The sequence below is a fragment of the Zonotrichia leucophrys genome, chromosome 7 (assembly GCF_028769735.1).
Source record: "Zonotrichia leucophrys gambelii isolate GWCS_2022_RI chromosome 7, RI_Zleu_2.0, whole genome shotgun sequence".
NCBI classification, from domain to species: domain Eukaryota; kingdom Metazoa; phylum Chordata; class Aves; order Passeriformes; family Passerellidae; genus Zonotrichia; species Zonotrichia leucophrys.
In genome coordinates, this window is record NC_088177.1 from 10,146,385 (window position 1) to 10,166,824 (window position 20,440).

The 20,440-nt window shown below is 49.8% G+C and overlaps 3 protein-coding genes across 5 annotated transcripts in view; all 3 read right to left on the reverse strand.

Annotated features, from left to right (window-relative positions):
* The window catches only part of UBE2F (ubiquitin conjugating enzyme E2 F (putative)), a 59,091-nt gene extending 58,556 nt beyond the window's left edge, over window positions 1-535 (reverse strand). The window contains exon 1 of one of the 2 annotated variants that reach the window (XM_064718151.1): window positions 391-535. The gene's annotated coding sequence lies outside the window, so the exon portion shown is untranslated. The remainder of the gene's footprint in view (window positions 1-390) is intronic. The other variant, XM_064718150.1, reaches the window with a different exon arrangement.
* Window positions 536-4,327: 3,792 nt separating this feature from the next.
* Window positions 4,328-5,392, reverse strand: LOC135450348 (interferon lambda-3-like). Its single transcript, XM_064718414.1, has 5 exons — window positions 5,231-5,392; window positions 4,934-4,996; window positions 4,650-4,799; window positions 4,507-4,578; window positions 4,328-4,420 (listed from the first exon to the last, which is right to left on the reverse strand). Exons 1-5 carry the CDS (start codon window positions 5,390-5,392, stop codon window positions 4,328-4,330), a joined length of 540 nt encoding a protein of 179 aa, XP_064574484.1.
* Window positions 5,393-10,476: 5,084 nt separating this feature from the next.
* On the reverse strand, window positions 10,477-17,764 carry LOC135450305 (putative methyltransferase DDB_G0268948). Of its 2 annotated transcripts, none has more exons than XM_064718349.1 (7): window positions 17,633-17,764; window positions 16,490-16,617; window positions 16,001-16,161; window positions 14,163-14,376; window positions 12,656-12,756; window positions 12,383-12,520; window positions 10,477-10,925 (listed from the first exon to the last, which is right to left on the reverse strand). In XM_064718349.1, exons 2-7 carry the CDS (start codon window positions 16,598-16,600, stop codon window positions 10,835-10,837), a joined length of 816 nt encoding a protein of 271 aa, XP_064574419.1. In that variant the 5' UTR covers window positions 16,601-16,617; window positions 17,633-17,764; the 3' UTR covers window positions 10,477-10,834. The 2 variants fall into 2 exon arrangements, with proteins under 2 accessions (XP_064574419.1, XP_064574420.1); XM_064718350.1 differs by lacking the exon at window positions 17,633-17,764 and adding an exon at window positions 17,041-17,314.
* Between the last annotated feature and the right edge of the window lie 2,676 nt (window positions 17,765-20,440).

The window sequence follows — 20,440 nt, forward strand, 5'->3', positions numbered from 1 at the left end:
TAAATTCAACTTCGATGGACATTAAATGCCTAAATACCTTCACAACTTGTCCCGAACAACCAGGAAACCCAAGAGGAGCATGACCAATCTGGAAAAGAAATTACTCGCTTCGGCTGCACCCCAAATTTTAGTGAAACCCAGCAAGAAAGTACTCTCAAATCGCAGGTAAAGCTTTGCAGAGGAGGAAGGGAGAGGAGCTGTGTTGATTTCTGAGGAAGGGAACAAGAGTTCGGGGAATTGTGCAGCTCCCCGGAGCCGGGGCAAGGCACGGGGCTGTGGGGCCGGGGGACCCCGCCGGGAGCGAGGCCTGGCGGGCCGGCAGATGTGGGGACAGCGGGAGCTTCCAGGCCCGAGCCGGGGGCTGAGTGAAGGGGGACAGCCCTCACGTACCTGAGCGAGGCGTCAGGGCCCGGCAGCCGCGGCCAACACCATCCCCGGCGCCGGCCTGGGGCAGCGGCGGCGGCTCCTCCTTCCCTCGTCTTCCTCCTCCTCCTCCCTCAGCCGAGATCTCGCGAGAGCGCAGGCGGGGCAGGGCAGTGCCCCCGCCTCGATCTCGCGAGAGTTTGGCGGGGCGGCGGGGAGGCCGTTATTCGCCGGGAGGGCGGCGCCATGTTGGCACTGCCCCGAGGGGCCCCTCAGCGGCAGCCCCAGTGCCTGAGGGTAGCTGATATCGTTGGAATTAGCTGTCCCCAGGCCGAATCTTATCACTTTTTGTAAAGGAAATTACAAAATCCTTAAGGTTAGGAAAGATCTCTGAGATCACCGAGTCCAACCTTTGACTGATCTTCACCATCACTGAGTGCCCCGTCCTTGAACACCTCCTGGTTCCTCGTTTGAGGAACAAGTCATTCCTTAAACACCCCCAGGAATGGCGATCCCACCACCTTCCTGGCGAGCAATTTCCAATAAATTCCATTCTTTTCCTGTCCTCTCACACTGCTGTGGAAAGGGAGGTCATTCAGCCACGATATAAATTAATGTTGAGTCTACGGCAAATAGGAACACACCAATAGGGAGAAAAAGCAGTGATTGTGTGAAAAATGCCAATCACTTGGTTTTTAAAATTTTAAAAGTTTAATCATAATAAAATGGTTATAAAAATAGTAATGCAATTAGAGTAATAATAATTTGGACTATTTGAATTAGGACAATATGAGACAATAGAAACAAAGAGTTACGGACATCCGGGTACCTTTTTCGGGCAAAATAAGCCCAAAAAAGGACCCACATTAACAGAGGATTAACCCTTAAAAACAATAACCTGTTACATATTCATACATCTCATACATGATGCATAAATTCCATTCAAACACAGGATTCTGTCTGGTCAGTGTCAGCTTCTTCCTCTGAATCCTAACAGCATGTTCATGGCTGAGCAAGGTGGGAAGAAGTTCGTTTCTTGTGATAATGGAGCAATAAATTCTCTTTATCAGCAAGATTCAGGTGTCCTGTGGCAGCTATCTGTGCAAGTCCTTTCTTTAGAAAAAAGTATCCTACATAGCATAGTTTCTATTTTAACATGTTATAACCTAAAACTATATTTACCACACTACTTAAGAGAATTAATACAGCATTACTTTCTAACACAACACGTATAATATTCATTTGAATATTTGCGAAAAGCCTATCATAAAATACACATTTTTCACAGATTTTCAGGGGGACTTCAGGAGCACAGCTTAGCCAGGCTGCAGTGTTTGCCTTGGTTAAGGCAAATCTACTATTAATTAAATTTACCATTAATTAAATTAAATTAATCTACTAATCTACCCAAATTAATCTACTATTTCTACATTCCAGCAGCAGATGAGAGGAGGACAAGAGAATCGGATGGAATAGTCAATCAAAATGTCAATAAGATCAATATGCAACAGTCAATCACGACTCACTATTTAAATTTTTTATAAAAGTTTATTAAGGGATAAAAGGGATAAAATCCAGTGCTGGGGTGCTTGGCTATTTTCCAAAATAAAAAATAAACAAAAACTTCAACCATGTTCTCTATAAACTGTTACATTACAGGGAATACATGCATATTCATAAGAGTTTATACATATTCAAACATTCCTTTGAGTTTAGATGTTCTTTTGCTTGGTTTTAACCTTTGACTTGTGCTCATGCTATCTTGTAGATTAAACTAATGTATTTTATTTCTTCTTGTGGTTCCATTCTGTTGTATTTTCACTCCCTGATAATGAGGGTTAATAAATTCTTTTACTTGGTGCTCCGGTTTCTGTTTCTGTTATCTTGTCTTTCAGATAAGATAGTCCCTAATGTGGGAAATCACTTAATTATTTTACACCATTTTCTGAGCTAGTTACATGTAAAAGCATTTTAACATTTCACAGTCCATTATGCTACAGTCTAAGATAGTGTACATTACAGTACTATTTATAAAAGCTATACATAAATGACAGATTATACTACATCAGCAGCAGTAATTACAAATTGTACAATATCAGGATTTTTGTGATCAATAATAACTTGCAAAAGCTAATACATAAATGCAAAAGCCAATAACTTTATTTGTTATTTATAACATCAATCACATAGAAATATCAATCATATAGCACAAGTCCACCAGATGGAATTTGTGTAAAAAATTATTGTTAAGAGTGTGTTTAGTAACAGAGAGTGAATACCTGGGTATCGTAACTAGACTGCCCAATAACTTGAGAAATTTTCACTGTTCTGTTAAAGCTGTAAAACAGGTGCATAAACTTAAGCTCTTCCATTAAATAAGGGAACCAAAACTTAGCCATGAAAGCAGCACCCAGCTCAGAAGGCAGAGCTGGAAACACGGGAATTTTGGCAGACAGCTACTGAAATAAATACTCGCTGCATCCTAAACATTCACTGCAGTGATGCCGCTGCATCCTAAACATTCACTGCAGTGATGCCACTGCCCCTTCCCTAAACCAAACTGGAACTGAACTTACTGAAATCTGCTTAAAGCAGCACAGGGCTGCTGCTTAGAGCCCTTCCTTCCTTCTTAGGCTTTTCCCTCCAGATCCATGTATCGTTTGGATAACCCAGCTTTGGATGTCCTAGAAACATCCTCCTCTCACAAATGCTGGCTGTAGGTAGGGAATCCCAGAGAGGGATTTCTCACAAGCCTTCAGAAGCCAGGGGTGAAATCGGGAGTAGGGCCAGAAGGTTGTGGCCACATTTCTCTTTCAAGGATATTTTCTGGGAATCAAAGCAAGGAACCTCAGAGAAAGAAAAAATAATTCTTTTGTCATTTGCTGCGCCTGTGTTGTACCAAAGTGGAATGCATTGTGGAAGGTTGTTTACCTGTATGCAATTGGTGATTGGATTCTGGTGTGAGTGTTTTGATTCACTGGCCAATTGAATCCATGTGTGTGTGTTGGGACTGCCAGCTGACAGCCACGAGATTCTGGGCAGCTGAGTTGAGTGTTTGGCAGATTTATGGGGTAATTTAATATAGAATAATATAGTATAATAAAGTAATTAATTAGCCTTCTGATAAGATGGAGTCCTCATCGTCATTTCTCCCCTCGTGGCATCTGCCTGCTGGGAGCCCGAGCTCACAGAGCAGAGGTTCCCGCAGCCCGGCTTTGGGGAGAACGAGCCGAACCCCGCATTCCATAGGAAATTCCAGCCGCGCCCTCGCGGCTCTCCCCGCCCTTGGGAGGTGCTGCCCCGAGGGCTTTTCCCTCCGGACGGGTTTTCATTGCCCCGGGCGCTGCTCCCGGCATTAGGTGGCAGCACACGGGGCGCGGCCGAGCGACAGAATCTGTGAAAGCTCTCCAGAAAACCCAACATCCCACACAGGCTTTTTTCCTCTCCCCGCCCCCCAAAATAAGGTTCTTTTTGGGCAATGTCCTTGCAAGGATGTGCAGGCGATACCTGTGCTGTGATATTGCAGAAAAGCATACTAAAAACACGTAGTGGCAGTTTATCCGCTTATCCGCTTATTTAGTTAACTACTTTAGTTTTCATATTAAATAGCACATAAGAAAATAACTCATACAAGCAAGTATGCAGAATACACTCTTTAATAAATAGCAGGTAAAAAAAATAGACCTCCTTAAAAACATTTTAAGAACCAGAAAAACAAAGGTACCTTATAAATACGCATATTCACGTTCTTTCAGGAAGGGCATTATCCCGACCCGAGCCAATAATTTAAAAGACCATAAAAAAAATAAAGAAAAAAAATTGTTTCCTCAGCTCGCATGAGTGAGAAGAAGGGTTAAATAGGTGAAATAGGTTAAATAAGAAGTAACAGAGCAGTGCAGTCGTTTTTCCCCGGTTCTGGGGGCGTCCCTGAGAGGCGATGCTGCAGGGTGGCTCCGAGGGCATTTCAGCACTTGTCCTGCAGGGCAGCGCAGCGCAGGTTGTCCAGCACCTGCAGGACGTGCAGGATGGTGGTGGCCCTGAGGCACTCGGCGCTCTCCTGCGGGGCGAGATGGGCTGGGTCAGCTCTGCAGAGGCGCCTTTTGACGCCCCAAAAGCCCGCAGAAGCCCGCCGGCCTGACTTACCGCTCCCATGGCGTTCTGCAGCTTGTGCAGCCAGTGCCGCAGCCTGCCCGAGGGCTGGTGCGAAGGATCCACCTGCAAAGGAGAGCGGCCGGGTCAGCAGCGGCCCCACAGGGCAGAGCCGGCCCGCAGGGCTCGGGGGAGGCACTCACACAGCCCTGCACGGCCTCCCGGGCGCTCCTGAAGAAGTGCAGGGGCTCCCGGCACAGCTCGGCAAAGGCGGGGGCAGCGGGCAGCCCCAGCATGGCCGTGGTGAGGTTCAGCTCGGCCGCCACCAGCAGCACTCGGTCGGACACCTGTGGGGGAGAGTGTCTGGGTTAGGGACCCGATTAGGAGGATGGGGTCTCACAGACCCGCCCGGGGGTGCAGGTGGAGGTGGGAGCAGCAGACAGGAGAGCTGTGCCCCCTTACAGCATGACCGTGCTCTTACCGGCAAGTTCACCGCGTTCCATTTGCGGTGGAAGAGCTTGGTGTTGCATTTGTGGGTGGTCTCCTGCAGGCATAAACCAAGAGAGAGACTGAAAAACTCTCATTGTGACTCCTAGCTATGTTGGACAACCCCGGCCAGCTGAGCATCCTTCATGTCCCCAAACACCCTTGGAAAGCATCTTGCTCATCCCCAAACTGCCGCAGGAAACATGCACCTTGTCACTCAGGTCTTGAATTCAGCATCCCCTGTGCCTTGCCCCCCGCCAGCCCACAGCCCCCCGTGGCCAGCAGTACTCACAAACTCGTCTCTCATCCTGTGCACAGCGTGCCGCTGCTCGGGTGCAATGCTCTGGTACTGGGACAGCCTGCAGCCCTTCCCCGGGATGCCATGGGGAAAGGCAGCCCCCAGGCTGACCCCCAGCACCAGCACGAGCAGTGGGGCGAGGCCGAGGTGCAACATCTTGGCAAGGAAAGCTTGACAGCCGGCCATGGAGTGCGGTGGGGTGAGGAGGCTGAGGTGCAGGATGCCAGAGAGGATGAACTGCAGGACTCCGGGCAGGATCCGCTGAATTCCAGATGCAGAGGTGCCTGACAGGGGCTGCAGGTGCCTTGTTCAGACGTGGAGCTGCTGAGCTTCTGGCTGTCCTGGAGAGTTGCTTTGTCTTGCTCGCTGTGACTGCCTTGCTGCCCCATCTCCAGCTTTTTATTCCTACCTGCTGCTTTCATCTTGGCAGGAAAACCCAGGGCTGGTGCAGCTGGAAACAAGAAAATGAAAGTGGTGCAGGGAATCTCCCGCCTCCCTGTTACCTGCTCTGCTGCCTCCAGCCCTGCCTGCTCTGCCTCAGCCCAGGATGCCGGGGGATGCTGGGGCTGGGGCTGGCAAGTGGGGGGACACCAGCATGACTGATCCCCACCCCGAGCTGAAAGCTGTGGGAAACACCTGGGGGCAACAGGTTCACGGGGACAGGAGGGGTTTTGGTGCCTCCTGAGTGGCAGCAGGAGTTCAGGCCTCAGTTTCCCCGTGGGAAAGGCCATGGGGGAGGCATGGGCCATAAGCAGCAGCCAGGAGTGGGCACTACACAGTCCAGGCTGCAGGTGGGAGCTTTTATGGCTGTGTTATCTGAGGGACAAGGTTCACCACCACAGCAGGGAAAAAGGTGAAGGCAGAAGCACTTACTTCCACCTGAAGTTTTCCAGATGGGATACAGTTGTGGAGGGAGATGAAAATGAGCAGGGCTGCCACTGGAGCTGGCTGGGGTTTCCTCCCTGTTCAGCCTGGAGACACAAATAGGGTGTATGGACACCCCTCTGCTGACAGCTGGAATCTACCTCTCAGCAAACTGTCCCTCCATCAAGGGAACCTCCTATGGTCACTGCTGAGCTTTTAGTCTCATGAGTCCATCAAGCATTAAATAAAAAAAATTAGGGCAATGCCTGGATCTAAGAAGCAGGGACAGTAAGAAAGTAAAAGGCATAAATGCACTTTGCAGGGCCTTACACAGCAACCACAGAACACTCCAGGAGGACCCAATTTTTAATGTTCATTTGGAACTAAAGTGCTGATTTCAAAGAGTCCAAGAAAAGGAGAAAAGTTCTTGTGGAAGCATGTGGAAAGGTACCCCTGAGGGTGAGCAGAGTGGCATGGATGTGCTCATGGGCTGGGACCTCTCAACACCATGCAGCCCAACCCTTGCTGTGGCAGGATCAGCTGGCACAGGCTGCCCAGGACAGTGGCCAGGGATGGAGCAGACACTTCAGAGTCTGTTTTCCTTGTGTTCAGATGGACTTTCCCTGGTTCAGCCTGTGCTGTGCTCTCACACCACCATGAGCCCCTGAGCCTCCTCTCTCAGCCTTTCCTCATAGCAGAGATGTTCCTGTGCATCACCTTCCTGACCTTGATTGGACTCCTCCAGTCCCTGCCATGTCTGTCTCCCACTGAGCAGCCCAAAACTGCATGCAGAACTTCAGGAGTGGCCTCACCAGCACTGAGGAGAGGGGAGGAATCACCTTCCTCAGCCTTCTGGGAACACTCCTCCCAGTGCAGCCCTGGATACCATTCACCTTCTTTCCCATCAGAACACTTTCCTGGCTCATGTTCAATTAATGAAGAGGTCGAGCAGGAGCTGCTGTTGTCTCACAGGGTCCATCCAGCCCTTCTTGAGCCCTTCCCCTGCTCCAGCAGCATTCCAGAGGGCTCTGATTTTTCCTGGAAAACCATGATGGAGACAAAGAATGGGAAGGGGCAGCATGGATTGGACAGTGGCTCGTTCCACTTTGTCCAAACTGGACACAGACACAGCTTGGAGAAGAGCCAGGACAGGAAAACGTGGTGCTAAAGCCCCAGAGCGTGGTGGGCACAGGTTTTCCATCCAGTCATGGAAGTGGCCACTGAACCAGGCTCCCAGCCAGCCTCCCTCACAGCAGCAGCTTAGGGGAGGTCAGTCATTAAAGCCTGAGCCCTGGTGTGGGCTGGGGTCCCTTGTGTGCCCTTCTGGGGAGCAGGACAATGGCCTTGTCTTTCCTTTCTCTCCCATTAAAGAAAGCCACAGGAGATTAATTTTTATTCAACACAGCAAAGTTCATGATCAGTATAGCTGTGAAATACAAGCCCAAACCAGCATAAATAAGACCACTTCTGTCATCCAAACAGGCACAGCTCAGCTGGAATAGAGGGCACTTTGGCAGAAAATCCCAACAGATGGAAAATAAATGTGGCCCCCATGAGAGAGGGCTGATCCACCACCAACCACGGTCCCACACCGCCGATTTCTGCCGAGACACTTTCGGGTCACCCGTGGGGTTACAGGGCAGCATCACATCCTCGTGGGACAGCTTGGGCTCCTGTTTCCCACGGCTGTGGCTTTTCTCTCCCAGGTGTCGTTTCTGTTTGGAGAAGTAAAGCGAAACCTGATCTCTTCACACATGCAAAAGGAAATTCAGAGGCACCAAAGAGAAGCTAAAGCTGCGAGGTGAAGCCAGGCCATGAGCGCGGCCCCCGGCACCCATGGAGGCTGGGATGGAGGGATGAGGATCTCCCTGCTCAGAGATTTGTGCCTCCTCAGACACAGCTGAGCCCCCAGGGGCCTGGCTGAGCAGCTCTGAGGGCTTTTTCTTCATGGGATGAAGCCCATCCTGAGCTTTGGTGCGTGTCTTGCCCAGCAATGTCACGCTCCACCATGGCCCACCCAACCATGGCTGCATTCACCACAGCTCCTCCAAACAGTGCCAGGGCCAGCTCCTGCCCTGGAGTGGAGAGTTCCCCAAAGCCAGCACGGGCTGGGGACATCACACTGTGCCCAACAGAGTCTGCAGGGCACTGGGGAGCCACCACAATCAGTGTTCCAGTCCCAGTGATGCCCTGTGAAGGCTGGCCTAGAACAAAGGCTGGACAGAGTTAAAGAATAAAGCAGGGATTTATTAGAAGACCTCCATGGATGCACCTTGGGCAGCACAAGAGCCCAGCCAAGGCTGTACCCTTGGATACCATTTTGGATACCATGAACCAAAATGGTCACAAAATGGACAACTGGTCACAGAGTCTCACACTTTTGTAAGTTCTAGTCCATTTACATATTGGAGATAATTGAAGTGCCATCCTTCTTGGTTTTCTCTCTTCAGTCCATGTTGTTTATGCTCTTGGGCCTGAGATTTGGATCATGTGTCCTTGGTCCCCAGCTAGAGAAGGAATTGTTTTGTCTCCCTGCTCTGTGAAAAGAGCTCACCATCCCCTAATATGAAGCTCAGAATTACACACTAAAGCAGCACAGAATCTGAAAAATAGAAAAGCTAAAACCTGAGGCATCATCATCTGCCAATGGTTCTGTTCCAGGAAAGCAGCACAGATGGTGATGATGAAACCCTTTCCTTGTGAGGCTGCAGCCACTCAAGCTTGCTTGGAATGAGAAATCCCAGGTGTGGGATTTCCAGGTAGGAGAACAAAAGTGAAACCTGACTGTGGCCGGGGCTGGCGTCATTAGCGGGTGAGGCAATCGCTCCGTGGTGACTCACAGGTTCCTGCATGGCACCAGCATGGCAAAGGTGCTCACCACTGGGTAAGGATGAGCCCAGGTGGCTCCTGACCCCTGTGGGCCAGTCTGGGAGGAAGTGACTCCTGCTAGAGTAGTCTGGGCAGAGAAGACAGAAAGAACAGAAAGCATGCCCCAAACAAGCCAGGTTTAAAAATAAACCGCCAAGTGAGGTGTGGGAGCCCTGCCCACAGGCAGCAGCGGGCTCTGCTCATCAGCCATCACCAGACCTGTGCCTTGATGTGGTGCCACCAAAGTGCCCCCAGCCCCAGTGCATCCCCCAGCACGTGTGAGCTGCAGCAACCCCTGCCCCGCTGATGCAATCCCTGCTGTTACCTCCTGCCTGGGCACCCGCTGCACCACGCTGCTGCAGGGAGGGAAGGGCTTCAAATTCAATCACAGCAGTAATTAACAAGCAGACTTCAACTTGTTGTAAATTTAAAGTGAGGAAAAATCCCAAACACTCGTTCCCCAGAGCCTTTTTGCCAGCACTGTAGGGACGCGGGATGTCATCTGCTGCAGGACCCCTCCCTGCCCTGGAATGTCTGCAGGGATGCAGCTCACAGGGACCAGCCCTGCCAGCAGAGCAGGCCCTGGGCATGGCAGCAGGGGTGCCACCAGTGCCAGCCTGGGCAGGAGAGACCCCTGGTGCTCACCCAGCAAGGGAGGCCTGAGAAGTGACTTAGGGCTGATCCAGTACTGCTGCCCCAGCACCTGGCTGTGGGCTCAGAGAGCAGCCTCCCATCCATGATGGGATTCCCACGCCATAGCTGTCCTACTGAGACCCCATCACCCTCCTGTGGGACCAAGTGGGGGCAAAGCCTTTGTCCCCCACCCTGGGAGCCCAGGACCTCAGCAGAAGCACCTCCAGCCCCTGTCAGCCCCCTCTGGGCCTGGGAGCAGAGGTGGCAATTCACCTTTCTTAATAATGCACTGATGTAGAAGAGAGTGAGGGCACAGCCCTTCCCATGGTGTCAGGGAAGCCTTCTCACCAAGGACAGGAATTACAGGAAAGGGAAACATCCCTGCAGAGGGTGGGTCTGCACTTGAAATATCCAGAAGGCAAACAGGAGGAGACCTGTGCCAGGCTTTGCCCAGCTTTTGAGCCCTCAGGTCTCCTCTTGCCCCTCCCAAAAATGCAGCCTCTAATCTTGCCTTTGCAGCGTGGGTGGGTGATAGGGCACAGACCTCAGCAGGGGCACTGCTCTCCTTCAGCAGTGATCCCATAAAGGCTCCTGAGCTGTTCTGAGGGGCCTCACTATGGCCAAGGCACTCCTGGGGCAGGAAAGGTGCTGATACCAGGGATGGGGGCACCCTGTGGGTGAGAGCAGCCCCCAAAGACAGTGCACAGCTCCTTGCTTAGCCAGAGCAGGGAATGGCCCTTCCTACCCCAAACCCACCTTCCCCACAGAGCAGAGGGGCACTGAGAGCATCAGGACACAGTGTCAATGCAGCACAGTTATTCCCACACCAGTGAGTGCTCCACAGCCTCTCTGTAAAACAGGAACCACAGGCAACATTTTCTCAGCTGGCTTTTTAATTACTATTAATTGTGTAAGAAATTACACAGTGAGTTTCAATTGAGTAAGACATTGAACAGTGAGTTTCTCAGCTGTTCCTGTGATTCTCTTCCCCATCAATCCACAATGGGACACTTGCAGTGCTGAGGGAGCAGCACGGGGCAGACAGCAGGAACAAGGTGGACAGGAAGCTGAGGGGCACAAACCCCATCTGCTTTCCACAGGAGACCAACATTTCAATCAGCAAAATCAGCAGGAATCCTCCCAAGGAGCAAGAGCAGTTACAAGCAGGGTTTTAGGAGACAATCCACCTTCCCCTTCCATGGTGGCAGCAGATCAGGAGAAGGGTTTGCTCTCTCAGCAGCCCTTGCAGCCCAGCACACAGACGTGCCTCACCAGGAACTCCACCGGGGTCTCACGAGAAGAAACTCCCATTGTCTCCAGCATCCTGAAAGGACAAGCACAGCAAGGCTCTCACCTGCCCACACTGCTCCCACCTGATGTGGGGCAGCAGCCAGAGACAGATCCTTCCACCCACAGCACACAGGGGGGGTGGCAAATGCTTCAGCTGCTGCACAAGGGTTGTTCTGGTCAGGGAATAGATGAGCAGCACCCCTTCCCCTTGTTGGGGCTGAAACAGATGGGTGAATGTTGGAATGCAAGGCTGAGCTCCTCAGAGAGGGACATGAATGCAGGGGCTGAATTAAAGCCTTTAGAGAAATTAAGATATATTAAACCACATAGATACGAAGTGGAAGTGGGTTTAAGTTTTAAGTAAATAGAACTGTTATAGTTTTAAGTAAGTTTAAGCTTTAGGTTTTAAGTAGAAATACATTTTAAGTGCCTTAAGAAACTGTATTAGCTAGCAAAGGCCCTAAGGCCTAGCTTAAAGCTCAGCAGCTTAGCCCTAGACATAACAAAAACTTAGCAGAACCTTGCCACGAGGATAGAATTGTTCACATAAAACAGGTAAAACTACATATGTAAACAGACAGAACTATTCACATAGATAAACTTTGAAGTAAGAAAACAGATAGTACATTTGCATAAATAGATAATATTATATAGGTAGTTTTTTTAAGAACTGACACTACTTGTGTACTACTCCTGCACATTAGACTCAAGTTTAGTTCATTTAGAAAGAATGCTTTAGAATCATATTTTTAGTTGATTGGACGTTTTGTGAATAAAAAGTCCCTGTAATGGGGTGCAAAAGACAAACATCAATGACCACCACAACCATGACTACCAACAACCACAGCAGAAGAAGAAAACAGAAGAAGAAAAGAAAGAGGAGAAAGAAGGCTGTGGTCCCTGTTGCTGCTCAGAACAGCAGAGCAGCTCATCCCTGCTGCTGCTGCTCAGGACATTGGACTCTGTGCCAGGGAACAACTGTTGCTGCTGCTGTTCCTGCACAGAACCCGGGACTATTCCAGGTTTGCAGCTGCTGCTCTTGCTTGGGACTTTAAGCTAGAAAGCTTTTAGCACTGACTTTGCCACCTTGACCTCTCTGCCTTCAGGATTGATGTATTTATGCAATAAAGAACCTCAGAGCAGCCCACAACTGCTCATGTCTTTTTGAAGACCCTAGATCTACTAAAGCTCAACAGGTGAAGATGCAATCACCAATACTTTTCAAGCCCTTTGCCAATTAAAATCAAGGTGAAGAAACTCAGGACAGTCTCGTGTCAGAGGTTTCATGGAAACATTCATGGTTTCATGGCACATCCTACTGCTACACAGGCTTCAAATCTAAGGATCTGCTTCAAATCTAAGGATCTGCTGTTGAACCCCTGACAAGTGTCCATCCCTGCACACTCCCCTGCAGCTTTGGAGGGGTCTGCACAACCTCCCTCTGCATGCACTGCACAGAACAGATCCTGTTTTCCCGAGAGGTTTTCTCACCTCTTTTCAGTCTCTTGGAGAAGGGATGTTGCAGCTGCAGGGTCATTCTTCTTAAAGGTTTGATATGAAGAGGTGGACTCCATGTAACCAACCACACCCTCAACAGTCATGGGAATTGGGTCGTAGATATCAGTGATTCTGCAAGAGACACGGGCAAGAAAGGAGCATTGGCAAGTTAAATCTGAAAGGCAGGGGAACATCGACCACAGGTTGACATGGTAATAAATATAAAGAAACAAAATATCTGACACCATCAAAGGTGGTTCTGCTTACCTCTTCTTGTCTGGGAATGGCAAGGACTCAAAGATCGCTTTGTAGTCATCCAAGACAAATTTTACCTTATCATTTGAGTATTTTAAAATCTCGTCCCAGCACTGTAAAGACAGTTATTAAAAACAAACACAAAGTTTGTTAAAGTATATTAAAAATATACTAAAAACAGTGTATTAAAAACAAACACAAAATCACTTGAAGTTCTCACACGCCACCTAACTCAGGTTGGGCTTGCATGTGATACATTCATATGTCCTTTTTTCTTAAAGACTTGTTGCATAAAAATACACCAAAGTCTTGTTTAATGTCAAGAATTCAAGGACCCTGTTCTAGAAATAAGGATCCTGTTCCTGTCCTCCCTACACAGCTCTTACTGATAGTGGAGTCTCCTTTTATCCAATTGTTAAAACATGCTTTGTCCAGAAAGGTTCCTAAAAAAAGGCCTTCTTCCCAACAGCTTCTACTTCCCATTCTTTTCCCTGTGATCAGAGCAACAGGAAAAGTCTCCTAGACAAAACCAGCCCCCAGATCTGCCCTGGCACCCTTCTCACCCTAACCACATCTGCCCTATCAGTCCTCATGTCCCTCTCCTCATGATCCAGACAGCCCAGTGTGGAAGCCTCTAAATCCCTGCAGTTACCCCATTCTGCATTAGGATTCCTGTCATCACACCCCCTCAACCCCACTCCTCCCTCTCTGCTGTGGGATTCATGTTCTCTGAACCTGAGAGAAGCAGAGAAAAGAATGATCAAAACAATTCTTATCTCATTTGCTGCTCCTGTGCTGTGCAAAAGCAGAATGGAGATTGTTTATCCAGAGTGATGGGGTTTTGCTTCCTTGGCCTGTCATGGCCAAAAAGGACTGGGGGACTGTCACAGACATATTTTATGAAAAATCCTTTTGCTAGATCTTTTCTCCTGAGAAGCTTAGAGGCCTCAGAAATTAAATGTAAACATTGATTACCTGCTGCTGTGGAATGCAACAGGTGCATCTGTGATTGGTCTCATGTGGTTGTTTTTAATTAATGGCCAATCACAGCCCAGCTGGCTTGGACTCTAGTCAGTCACAAGATTTTATTATCAATCCATTCTTTTTCCTTTCCTTTCATGCCTTCTGACAAAATCCTTTCTTCTATTCTTTTAGTATAATTTAGATATAAAAGATATCATAAAATAATACATCCGCCTTCTGAAACATGGAGTCAACATTCTCATCTGTTCCCTTGCCATGGGACCCCTGTGAACACCACCACAGGGGACCATCGGGACTGTTGGCTGACGGCCATGAGATTCTGGGCAGTGGAGTTGAGTGCTTTGGGCAGATTCAGTTTAGATGTAGTGTAATATAATATAGAATAATGCAGTATAATAAAGTAATTAATCAGCCTTCTGATATCAGTGGAGTCAGAGGCATCATTTCTCCCTGCCACGGGGGCCGCCCTGTGTTTCCAATCCTCTGCACCCATGAGTGCCACACATTCCCCTGCCCTGCGGCGTTCCCAGCTGACCTCCCTGAAGACTCTGGTGAGCTGCTGGGAGCAGTCCCCGTGGCGCAGGCTCATGTCCAGGGTGTAGGTGCTGATGGCCACGCAGCCGCCGGGCCGCAGCACGCGCTGAGCCTCGCGTGCAAAGCGCTCCAGCTGGAACCAGTGCGCGGCCGTGAACGAGGTTAGCACGTCCACGGAGCCGTCCTGGAACGGCAGCTCCTCCGCCGGGCACACGCTGCGGGAGAGGGGAGAAAAGCCACGGGGTGTTGGGAAAGGTGGAAGTTTGTCAAAAAAGTCTCACAGATATGTGTGCTTAGCAGAAAGGTTTTTGGATGAAAGAATGTGTGGTGGTGTTCGCAGGGGTCCCAGGATGAGGGAAGAGATGAGAATCTGACTCAGTGTTTCAGAAGGCTGATTTATTATTTTATGATATATATTATATTAATACTATACTAAAAGAATAGAAGAAAGGATTTCATCAGAAGGCTAGCAAGGAATAAAGTGGAATGTTAACTAAAGCGCATGACTCTCAGAGTCCGAGCCAGCTGGACTGTGATTGGCCATTCATTAAAAACAACCACAACACCAATCACAGATCCACCTGTTGCATTCCACAGCAGCAGATAATCATTGTTTACATTCATTGTTTACATTTTCCTTCTGAGGCTTCTCAGGAGAAAAATCCTAGCAAAAGGATTTTTCACAAAATATCACGGTTCCATCTTTATTCTTGTAGCCTAGTTTTGATATAAGTTTTGATATAGAAGAAAAGAATTGCTGAGCCAGTCTTACTGGATAACTGGATATGTTAGTTAGAAGGGGCTTTTATGGCTTAGAGCAAAGGATAAACACACCTCAAAGAAGATGTTTTTACCAAGCAGAAAGACAGCACAAGCAAACAAGTCAGCAAATGCTGCAACCAGAAAAAAAGTCTCAGAATTTTCCACTGCAAGAAAACTGAAAAACAACTTCTAGCTTAAATTGTAATGCACTGACTTTTAGTGATTGGAGAACAGTAACATGAATATGGTAATTATAGTAATTATGATAGGCTATAGGTAGTAGTTAAGGTATAGATTGGTTCTACTGCATTAAGATGCTCAGCAAAGAAAAGTATATCATGCATTTGTAACCAAAACCAAAGGGTCTCCAGGGCTGCCTGCAGCTGGAGCTGACAGCTGTGGGCACAGCTCTGTCACTCACGGCCCTGGACTGCTGTAACCTCTTGGATACAATAAACTGCATTTTGGAGAGCTGCCTGGAGTCCCACATCCCTCAATTCAGCTCTTACAACACGGGATAGAAGACATACAGAGCAGGATGTGGAGCCAGAGGGTGTTTTTGGATGGTTTGTGATGCAAGACAAAGTCTAGGATAACACTTGTTCACACCAGGAATTCCATCAAATGGAATCTCTGGTGCCAGCTGGCTCTTACAACAGTCATACTCATGTCACCATGATATTTTCTGAAAAATCCTTTCGCCAGGATTTCTTCTCCTGGGAAGCTTCAGCTTCTCCCTGTTTTGCTGCTTTGGAATGCGACTTGGAGATTGTTTACCCAGCATGTGAATTGTTTTAATTTCATGACCAATCATGGTCCAGCTGTGTTGAGGCTCTGAGGAGTCACGAGTTTTTCTTTATCATTCTTGCTAAGCTTTCTGATGTACCCTTTCTTTAGTATAGTTTTAGTGCAGCAGAATAGAATAGAATAATAAATCACCCTTCTGAGACCTTGGAGTCAGATTCTCATCTCTCACCTCGTCCTGGGGACCTCACAAACACCCCATGCTCACAAACCACCCCCTCCACATGAGGACCGAATTGTGCCTTTGGCCCAGTGTGCTGTCCTGACACTCACAGGTAGGAGATGTTGGGCATGCAGGGGGTGGCCTTGGCCTCCTGGATCTGTGCTTCACTGATGTCCGTGCCCACCACCTTCTTGAAGTGCTCCCCAAGGAAGTGGGTGCCTTGTCCAGAGCCGCAGCCAACATCCACCGCCAGCTCCGCAGGGATGGCCTTCTGCAGGGAGAAGTACAAGTGTCTCAGTGGGCAGCTACACAATTCCTGTGCTTTCATCCCATTCCTTCCCCCAGCACCCACTCAGCAACAGCCTTGGCATGGCAGAACCTGTAGAAAGCCTCTTCTGTGCCCCCATCTGGCCGTGAGCCCTGCTGCTTTATCTTTCCCTGGGGTGCCAACCAACTCCCAGCAAGGTAAACACCGCCAGCCACAATTCAATACTCCTTGGATTTTTCCCCACCCACAATTAAATACTCCTTGGATTTTTCCCCATCCACAATTCAATACTCCTTGGATTTTTCCTCCAGCCTGGCCGTGCCCCGCTCACCTTCTCCCGCAGGTAGGAGAGGATGGTGTGCTGCAGCTCTTTGCCCGGTGCAAACCTGTATTTCTGGTACACGGCCGCATGCCCTCGGCCCTCGAACATCTGGGTGGCCATGCTTGGTGAGCTGGCACCTGGGAGGAGCAGCAAGATGTGATCCCCGGGGATGTCACACGGCACCGCAGGCACTGAAGCCTCTGGTTCCCGGCGTGGCCGCAGGGAGGACTTTGCCCCGAGGCTCCAGCAAGGGAGAGCGAACCTGCTCTCCAGGAATCCCTCCCACAGCCCTAAGCTCATCACAGGAGCAAACCAGCGGCGGCCGACAGGAAAAGCCTTCCAGGTTTTTACACACCCTACAAGGAGTGTGGAACTCCTTTGTTTACCCCACCCACCCGGCTGTTTCCTCAAATAATTCACTGAGCAGTGAAGCAGGAAAACTACCAGGAAAACTACCAGGAAGATATGGAGGCTTTTACTGCCTGGATTTTTTTTTTAAAAATTCCATTTTGTCGTATTAGCAACACAATCACAACTCCACTTTGCGCTTTCCTAACCACCTGCTGCTTTTTGGCCCTTCCCCTCCAGCAGCCAAAGGCTCTTAGGGCGCTGAACCCATCACCACGCGTTGAGGCGAGCGGGGCCCTTCGGCCTGGGCACAGCTCAGCCCGGGGAACCAGAGGAGCACCCGGGGACCCAGGGGAGCCTCTTTGGGAGCCAGGGGAGCACCCGGGGAGCCGGGGGAACTTCTTGGGAGCCAGGGGAGCTGCCTCCTGCCCACTCAGCCCCGTATGGCCCCGGTTCCCGCAGCCCGGGCCCGTGGCGCCGCCCCGGAAGGCTCCCGGCCGTATCCTGTTCGTGGCGCCGCCCGAGCAGGCGCTGTATGAGGCAGCGGCAGCTCCCAGAGCTCGGCACCGACCCCAGGCACTGCCAGGAGGGCTCCGTGCCCTTTTTCCCGAGGAAGGATAAATTTATGGAGCGATACGGAAATGCATCGGGAGATCGAGAGTTGTTCTGCCTCCACGCAGGAGGAGATGCTGCAGCAGCTCAGGGCTGGAGCGCCCAGCCGGGAACAGCAGCGCTGCCAAAGCGCTCTCTGCTGCAGGGATCCTCCCGAGCCTTCTCCCCGCACCACTCCCGCTCCCTCCTTACCGGGCAGCCCCCGCAGCAGCCGCTCCCAGCGCCGCCCAGCCCGGAGCGGCGGGGCCGGCAGCAGGGAAGGCGGGGGAAGGCGAGGGATGGCCCCGGCACCGCCTCCGTTGCCGCCCGCCCGGGGCTCCCCTGCCCAGTGAAATCCGCGAGGCGGCTCCTGGAGGCTCCATCCCACCGAGATCCTGGAGCCGCACACAGCTCTGCGGTTGCTGATTACATAGTTACAGCTTTCAGATCCCGGGAATCCTCAAGCAGCCTCCACATTTCACGAAGCAGATGCAGAGCCCGGGAGATGCTGCAAGGTAGCAGAACAGGATTCAATGCTGCGGGCAGCCAAAGCCAGACCTACAGAGCTCTGCCTGTGGTGTCCAGCAGAAAGAGAAAATGCAGCAAAAGCCCCCAACAGCAGCACTTGAAAAGCTTAGAATATTGGGATTTCAGACCTGGGCAGTTTGGCCTGATTCAGGGCAGGATTTTACCCCTTCCTCAGGAGAGTAATAATTCCGTGCAGCTGAGGCCAGTAGAGCCATGGTTTGCTGGAAGCACAGTCCCTTCAGTTTGTACTTTGCACAGCAGTCATGGGTCCATGCTAATTAGCACAGCCTTTAAGCCACTCCTAATTTTAAGAGAAATCGGTGAACTTACTCAAGGACTGAAGACAGAGGCTGGCTTGAAGCAGTTTGCTAAATCACAGCATGGGTTGGAGTTCCTGGGCTTGTGTCCTGAATGTTTTATTTGGGCCACCTGCTGCTTAATCCTGCAGGAAGAGAAAACATCACACAATCACCAAAGGGCCCTGTGTTTTCACACCCTGGCTCTCTGGGGTTTGCACACCCCATTTTGCCGGGATTTTGCTGAGAGCACCACTGCAGACAGGAGGGGTGATGTCCCTGAGGCACCTGCCCAGTTCCAAACCCCACAGTTCCTGGGCAATGCACAGGTGATGTTTAACTGGGCTACAGCTGCCACCAAACACCTGCAGGAAAGCAAAACACCAACCAGGCGTAGGCTGCAAATGGCATCAGGCCTTTCCTGAGCTCTCCCAAATTTGGCAAATGGGATTCTGCTGCCTTTGACTCCCTCCTCCATCCCTGCTGTGCTCCCCAAGGGATTGCTGCTCCCTGCACCATGCAGAAATAAATTGGTCTCCTCAAGATTTGGGTTGCTGAGCCTTAGACTAAATGTGGGTTTAAATACCAGGCACAGAGAATCAGACACTGTCCATCATCCCTGCCTACCCACTTATTAAATCCAAATAATGGAATGCCAAAGTGCCCTGGGGTCTTTCCGACTTGTTCCCCAAACCTTCAGACTCTGTGGATTTTAATTATAAAGCAGGGTCCTGGATTAATAGACCTTCACTGGGAATGCATCTCACTGTGAAATTTATTAAAACTGAAAAAATGAATTTATTTTAGGGGACAAAAGGCCAAAGTTTACTCCTGTCAGTCCTGTGTCCAGTGGTATTTTTTTCAACAGGTTTACCTATGGGTGGATTGCTTGGAACTAAAGGAAGAGGAGGCCAATGGCACCATTACCCTGCTGCATTTAATTAACAAATCTAATTGTTTTAAATTTCATTTCAACATTGACTCAGAAGCTTTTTGTGGGACCACACAAGAGGGAGGATACCCACAGGGCTGGGGTCCACCTTCTCATCCTCAGGATCCCCTGAACAAGTCAGTGATATTTCTCCTACCTTGTGGAAAACTTGGTTTGATTTTAAGATCCCAGTTAGGCTTCAGCTCTTGTGGGACTCTCCCCTGTTTATTTGTTCTCTGATGGAAAAGGAGCAAGATTTATTATCACAACAAGGAATAAAGGGATTGGAAAAGAGTTGGTATTTCTTCAAGGATCTTTTCAAACCTAGAGGGCTCAGACTTTAAGTTAGTGAAGAATATAATTCTCTTGTCTTAAAAGCAGTGGGGTATGGATACAGTTCCTTGTAGGGAAGGGATTTATCCACAAACCAGAGATGTCACTGTTGATGTTTTAGAGCTGCCTCAAGCTGGCATTAGGGCTATCCCTGCCTGCTCCTGGGCATTTGCAACTCAGGAAAAATCAGTGTTTGTGTCAAAAGAAAGCCCAGATGAACACAAGACCAGAGAGGGGAGGGAGAAGAGAATTCCCACAGCAGTGACTATTTTAGGGAAGTGCGTCCCTGCCCCTGCAATTCCCGGATCCTTGAAATGGCAGCAGCAGTGGCTGGTGATGTCCTGTGGTTGCTGTGCTGCAGCACACAAAGGGCTGGAGGGGAAGGAAAGGCAGGCAGGACATGCTCAAGGGCAGAGGAGGAAGGCTGCAGAGGAGGGAGCCCTTGGCTTTGCAATGCTGCCTCGCCCTCGGCTCATCCGGCAGAAATCCTTCCTGTGGAATGGCTGATGAGCAGCACTGGGGCTGAGAGCAAAGCCCAGCGCTGGGGGCTTCAGAAACAACAGCAGAAAGTCCTTCTCCCTCCACTTCACCTCTCAATTAAGGAAGCTGGGAAATCTGGTGGTGGAGCCAGTGAATTAAATGAAATTTAGAAGTCACCTGAGAATCTGTGGCTGAGCAACCTGAGATCTCCCATTCCCCACACAGGGGCCGGATCCACTGCTGGTGTATTAACAATTCTGGAATAAAAGGAGGGAGAGAGATGTGAGCTCAAAATGATCTTATTTCACCTTTCCTTGCATGCACTCTGTGGTCATGAGGATGTAGTGGCTGATATTATTATATCTGCTGGCACAAGCAAAAAGTCCAGTGGCGTCAGGAAGCCGCTGTACTAAAATTAAATAACTCTTGGGGATGTGCATGGCCAAACCAGAC

What these genes read in the sequence shown, in the direction of transcription:
- LOC135450305 (XM_064718349.1), bottom strand. Translation starts at nt 16,600, where the DNA reads ATGGCCACCCAGATGTTCGAGGGCCGAGGGCATGCGGCCGTGTACCAG. An exon ending in TCTCCTACCTGCGGGAGAAG is followed by an intron (nt 16,162 to 16,489) that starts GTGAGCGGGGCA and finishes TTCTCCCTGCAG; the next exon opens with AAGGCCATCCCTGCGGAGCT. An exon ending in ATGCCCAACATCTCCTACCT is followed by an intron (nt 14,377 to 16,000) that starts GTGAGTGTCAGG and finishes CCTCTCCCGCAG; the next exon opens with CGTGTGCCCGGCGGAGGAGC.
- LOC135450348 (XM_064718414.1), bottom strand. Translation starts at nt 5,392, where the DNA reads ATGTTGCACCTCGGCCTCGCCCCACTGCTCGTGCTGGTGCTGGGGGTC. An exon ending in GGAACGCGGTGAACTTGCCG is followed by an intron (nt 4,800 to 4,933) that starts GTAAGAGCACGG and finishes TCTCCCCCACAG; the next exon opens with GTGTCCGACCGAGTGCTGCT. An exon ending in CCGTGCAGGGCTGTGTGAGT is followed by an intron (nt 4,579 to 4,649) that starts GCCTCCCCCGAG and finishes TCTCCTTTGCAG; the next exon opens with GTGGATCCTTCGCACCAGCC.